The sequence below is a fragment of the Hyaena hyaena genome, unplaced genomic scaffold (genome assembly GCF_003009895.1).
Source record: "Hyaena hyaena isolate Hyena2069 unplaced genomic scaffold, ASM300989v1 scaffold_165, whole genome shotgun sequence".
Taxonomy (NCBI): domain Eukaryota; kingdom Metazoa; phylum Chordata; class Mammalia; order Carnivora; family Hyaenidae; genus Hyaena; species Hyaena hyaena.
Window position 1 is genome coordinate 2484997 of NW_024080797.1, and position 6000 is coordinate 2490996.

General features: G+C 46.8%; 1 protein-coding gene across 2 annotated transcripts in view; it reads right to left on the bottom strand.

Annotated features, from left to right (window-relative positions):
* ITGA8 (integrin subunit alpha 8) overlaps positions 1–5216 on the bottom strand; it is a 187502-nt gene extending 182286 nt beyond the window's left edge. For both annotated transcript variants that reach the window (XM_039239984.1, XM_039239983.1), the window contains exons 1-2: positions 5011–5216; positions 4194–4327 (exon numbers count right to left, since the gene is read on the bottom strand). In XM_039239984.1, the coding sequence (XP_039095915.1) occupies positions 4194–4327; positions 5011–5216 (340 nt within the window). The remainder of the gene's footprint in view (positions 1–4193; positions 4328–5010) is intronic.
* Positions 5217–6000: the final 784 nt, after the last annotated feature.

The window sequence follows — 6000 nt, forward strand, 5'->3', positions numbered from 1 at the left end:
TCAGAAAGGAGAGGCAGGAATTTGGCAGATGCTTTGTTTTAAATTGTTTAAGGCACGGGGCACAGTTTAGGGAGTTCCTGAGGCAGAAGTGAAAGAGATCAATTTGGTGATGGGGGAATTGTATTCTAGTGAAGTAAGAGGGCAAGACAGAAGGGAGATGAGAGAAGTGCTTTTTTTTTGCAACCACTTGATTTTGCGCAGAGCAGGAAAATTATCTACTCTTTGCACTTTGCCCCTCCCCCGCAGCCATATGCCTCCCTAAGGTTTCCTTTCTCCATACTTGAAAGGACCACAGATTTTAATAGTATTCATGCATTTGAAGTGTGAGGCTATTCCCCGCTTCCTGGTTTTGCATTGATGGTGAGGAAGTAATTTTTGAAATCCAATATGATATGGTAATATCCAATCCTTGTATGATAAAGTACAAATAAAATAAATGATTATTTAATGAAAACAACAACAATGAACTAAATGGAAGTTTAAAAAGAAAAAAGGCAGTTGACCTTACAGAAACTGAAGTTCAAGATTACAACCAGATTCAGGGACTGAATTATAGGCTAGTCTCCTTCAATGCCTAGGCTGAGTTTAGTTGGTTACCACTGTGAACAAGAAATTGTAGACACCCCAGGGGCCTGAACAAGTTGAAACAATGTCATTAAAGGGTAAAGTTTACTCAGAACGCCTTGAGTTCAGATGTAATAGTAAAAGCAGACCCAGAGTTAAAACACCAGGGAAGTCAGGACTATCTTTTCAGAGGAATATTTGCAGTGCAATACGTATTTCTGCCAGGGACATCACACATGTCACACTATTATGTGGCCATCAGTTTGTGGGTGTTCAGGCCTGAGAGCCAGTACTTCGTCAAGCAGAGAAATTTTCTTCCTTTTTTGGGAAAACTGTGCATTGCCATCGATGGGAAGAGAGTAAGACAGGAGACAGGTGACAGGGGACAGTGAGGGGACATAGCCCTCTGTGAGGAGCTCTGGCAAACCAGGGGCTTGTACGACCCATCGTTCCTATTGAGACAAAGTCTCCTTCTATGACCTCTGCTTTCCACAACCCCCGACCCAAACCCCTTTTCCCTTCCAGATCTTCTCTAGAAGATCATTTTAATTGGAATCTGTGAAGGTAATTGTGGGGCAATGGAATGGAGACACGGAGGGGAGGGCAAGCAATGTCTCAGCTCCATAGGATTGGACTCCGAATTTGCACCTGATCAGGGCCAGGCTTCTCCCCTTTCTGGAAGGAAGGCAGGGGGAAGAGGCAGGCTCTATAGCAGGCAGACCTCTTTTTCAACCTTGCGCTGTCCACTTACCATCGTGTGGCCTTGACTGTATCTTTTTCAAATACGTTTGATGTCAATTTCCTTATTCATAAAATGCATTTTATGGATTAGAAATACGCGGTATACAGTAGGTGATCAATACATGTGAAGCATGTCGGAACACTGACTGCCAGACCCGGAGGCAGCAACACCTTTGTTTCTGTCTTTCATCTTTGCTTCCAAGATAACATTCTGCGCAAAGAACAGAGGCTTAAACTGGAAAATTGCTATACTAACACCTGGTGCCCCTCCTCTTTCCGTGCTTTCCAGCAAATCGCAGCTACTGGCATTTCCATTGTCTGGGGCGTCTGGATAGGAAATTGGTAGAAATGACGTGTCCTGTGCTAGCACCCACTCAGTAGCCAAGGTCAAGCCGAGCTGGGGTTCCCAGGCCATTCCCAACAGTCAAGGTTCCTGGGCCCACAGTACCCCCTGATGGCTAACATGGGGAACTTTCTTTACTCAAAGATTCTCTCGGTGGGACTCCCCCAACCTTTCACAGACCACTGCCTTGTCCATTCCATCACAGACCACTCATTTCTCGCAAACGTGTGGTTTCCTAAGCTTTTTTTTTGTTTTGCTCAATTATTTCAGAAATATCAATCTCCCTCTCTGCTTTTTACCCCTTATTTTTTGTTCATTTTATGAATCCTCAAATCAATGCAGTTATAGTTGCTAAGTATAATGGTAGGATAAGGGCATCTATCTCTCAAAAAAAAAAAAACCACCCTAAGAACCTCCATTCGTTTAGAAGTAAAATAAGACATAGTGAAAGACCACGAGCATTAATCTCTAAAGCCCTTTGAGATATCCAGAGTCTTCCTCATAACTTGCACAGAAGATGCCATTCACCCCTGGCTCTTTCTCCAAGTAACACTGATCTTTTCTCAGCCTTCTTATTATTTTGCTATTTCCTTAATTGCTAAAATTGGACTAGTCTGTCCCCTACCGTTTCACTGCAAATATAATTCGGCTCCAGTAAGGGTTAAGTGCATTCCTGTGGGCTATTCTGGAAACCAAAGCACAATCTTTCAGCATTAGTTCTCTATGGGAAAGTGAATTCAAATATCCAAACAGCGGCTTTAGAAGGAACTTTTGGAAAATTTACCTATTGTAATTTAACACTGGATATTTGGGGTTGGGAGTGTTCCATTTTTAAAAATTCATATTGATGTCTGATTCTCTGGTTTTCATCTATTGAACCATGATATCTACTGGGATTAGCATTTAGAAAGGTATTCAGATGTGACTTATCTGGGCAGACATCAGTTCTTCTTTTATCAAAGGAAAAATATACTAACCAGATCCTGATTTGGTATGTTATCGGAATGTTCTAGAAGGTTATAAAATTCACGTCCATGACTGTAGATTACTTTCTCAGTAAAAAGACATTAACATATGTTAAAGCCTACATACTTATTTTCCTTTACTTAAATTCAAATAATACCAATGCTTTATGTCTTTATTTATCAAGGCATAAGTTTGAAAGACTTTAAAAAATACAAATGATTTTGATATGGATTATTAAAAATGTGATTAATTTGATCCATAATTCTTCTGATTTAGGAAATTTATTCTCATGCTAGAGGTCAGTAATCAGAAGCATCTAAAATCCCAATTAAACACCTAATTGAAAGATTTCTTCTACAAGTTGACATCAAGCGGCTTAATTTTTCTAATTTCTAATTAATTTAAAAGTGTAAAGCTTCAAAATTGGTAAGAAATAACCGATAAAGCATCTAAAATTAATAAAATGGTAGCTGAGCTTTGTGACTATATATAGATACCTATAAAAGACGTAATTTGAAAATGCTTTTGTAAAATATTTTCCTTATTTGGTCATAATTCAAGGTAAACCTTGCATAAAAGTTTTTTCTTTGAAATGATTTCCATATTGAAAGAATTGACATTATTTTCTCTTTTAAAATAAAAATATGCAAAATACCACCCATCCAGTTTCATTAAAATGCTGTGAAGATAGATTTTCTACATTCTACCTGCACTCTAATGTAACAATAATGAAGAATGATGTCATCAAATAGTTGGGTGGTGCAAAAGGTATTTTAAGTGGTTGATCAATCAAGCATTATTTGAGTTCACATTTTTCTGAAAAGAGATATTTGGTTTTCGATCATGTATACCTTTTGAATTCATAAAGTTTTAGAGGTACAAATGAAAGCATTCAGTGTTGATGTTTTTGAAAGCATTACATTTAAATTATTTTCTCGGGACCCAAAGAGAAAATACCAGGGGAAACATAACCAGCCTGGATTGTTTAAAATGTATTTGCCCTTTAATTAAATAAGAAACATCTGTCTGGGGATTTTGGAAATGAATGTAATCCATCCACACTCTGCCTGTACTAGTTTGCATCCAATGTCCAATATTTTGAAAGAAAATTCTTTCTTTCTGTAAAGAATTAAACAGCAACATGGAGCAATGTCTGGGTCTACAGCAGCTGAGCTTTGCCTCTGGAGTCTGGGCACTGGAAATGCTAAGGGTCTGTCTTTTCCCAGATCTCTCCTTGGAAGCAACCAAACTCTCTCCATAATCAAGATTAGGGTGGAATACTTGTATTTCTTCAAAGCATCCACTCCCCCTGAAAGTGCTCATCTTGGAGCAGTAAGGAAACAGAAGTTACTAGGACATACCCAAATACTCAAGGTCAAAATACCAAGGCTCCCCGACTGGGGTTCGCCATACATTTTCCTCCCGCTCACTCAGGCTTAAGTGGATGGACCTGGACAGCCCACAACACAAACCCATCAGACAGGCCGAATGAAGAGAAACAAAGTGGAGGAGTTAACTCCAGGATGGCTCTGGTTCTTTGAAACCGGGACCCGCGCTGAGAATGACAAATATCACTTACTGGTGGTGTCAAACGGTATCTGCTTGCACTGTGCAGACCCCTCGGCGGGCCAAGGACAGTAATAGACGGCTCCCCCTTCCACGATGTCTGGCTGGCTGGTGTTGGCTTTGGGCGCCCCCACCAAGACACTTGCTCTGCGAAAGGGTCGGAGAAAATCACTCCTTGGGAATCATAAAAGTGTGCGTATGCGATGCAGGCTCCGTAGCCGCGTGCTCGCTGAGACTAGAGTGGGGGTCGGGGGGTAGAAACGTATTTATGATGGAGACCGACTGTCAAACTGGATTTCCCGTTGGAAACCTACGGGCGTCTGAAACCTGGTTTTGAAGAGGCTGCAAATAGTCCTAATTCTTCTCTAGGTGGAGCTATGTATACAGTGAGATGAGAGAAGGGGGGAAAAATAGCAAAGGACAGAGCCCAGCCGCTAGCAGCAGACCGCACTTGCGCCCAGACACTTAATTGTTACAGGCTCTGCATAAACAGACTTGAAACTGTTCGGTCCCCCTTCCCCTTTTGTACGATGGATGCTCGAGTCTTTGCTGAGTCCTGGGAGCTCCCCCGGACTTGCGTTGTCTATGCAAGTGGCACATCATTAATTCAAAATTCACGAGGCACATCTAGCTTGTGGGGGGCCGGGGGGGCGCAAGTGGCGGGGAAGCTGGAGGGAACCCCAAGTGCACAGCGGGATGGAATCCCTGGCCTCTCCCTCCGTGGGGCTGCGGGCACAGGCGCGGGTCCCCCGGGCAGAGAGAGGGGCAGAGCCCCAGCCTGTGGCCAGCTTGCCCGCCGCGCGCCTCACTCCCCGCGCGGGGCGACTTACGTGCGAGCGGCAGGTATGTGGAAGTCCACCGCGTAGCCGAAGTAGCTGCCCGCCGGGCCGCTGTACACCGTGAGCTTGTCCACGTCCAAGTTGAACGCCTGCGAGGCGGGGACCCACAGCACGCCCAGCGCGGCCGAGAAGCACCAGAGGGGCGCGAGCGGCTGCACCCGGCTGTCCCGGGGACCGCGGCGGGCCCCGGCAGACATCGCCCTCCGCCCCGGGGGGTGCTCACCCGGGGTGCGGGAGCCCCAGAAGACGGCCCGGCTCCTCAGCGGGGACGGCGGGCGGCGGTCCCCAGATGCTTGCGTCCCGGGCTGGTGCGCGCGGCGCGGCGCGGCGGCGGTGACAGCCCCGGGCGCTCGGCCGCGCGTCCTCTGTGGTCTGCTCCCCGCCTGCTCCCCGGCCCGCGCGGGGACTGGCGGAGAAGGGATGCCGGCCCTCCTCTGGCAGCGGGCGGGGGCACGGGCACGCTCGGGGCGCCTCCTAGCGGCGGGTCCGCGGGCTGCGGGGGCCGGAGCGGGTGACTCCCGGCCGCCCGCGCCCCTGCTGGAGGCCGGCGCCAGGCGCCTGCTTCGGCCGCCCCGCGGTCCCCCGCAGTCGCATCTCAAGGAAGATCTGAACCTCGCACATGCCAATTCAGGCCATCGCTTTTGGGAGAAATGCCGCCCCCGCACGGGAGAGTAAGCTCCAGTTTCTCCCCAATGGAATCATGTGAAAGCGTACCCCACCAGCAGGCGAGATAAAGCCCGGCAAGTCTCTGCATCCATCACCTCTGCAGCCTGATGACCCCTCGGGGTCCGAGCGCGTTCATAAGTGGCTGAGGGCTTAAATCGAGCAATACTCTTCTCCTCCACCCACCCCTCCCCCGCCCCCTCTCCTCCCTGCAGAGGTGCCTAGAAAACAAAACCTTAGGTCTATCTCAAAGGCCCGTGGGGCATGTAAATGACTTGGTACTAAATCTTCGGTGGCCCGGTGTAATTGTGGTCAAGA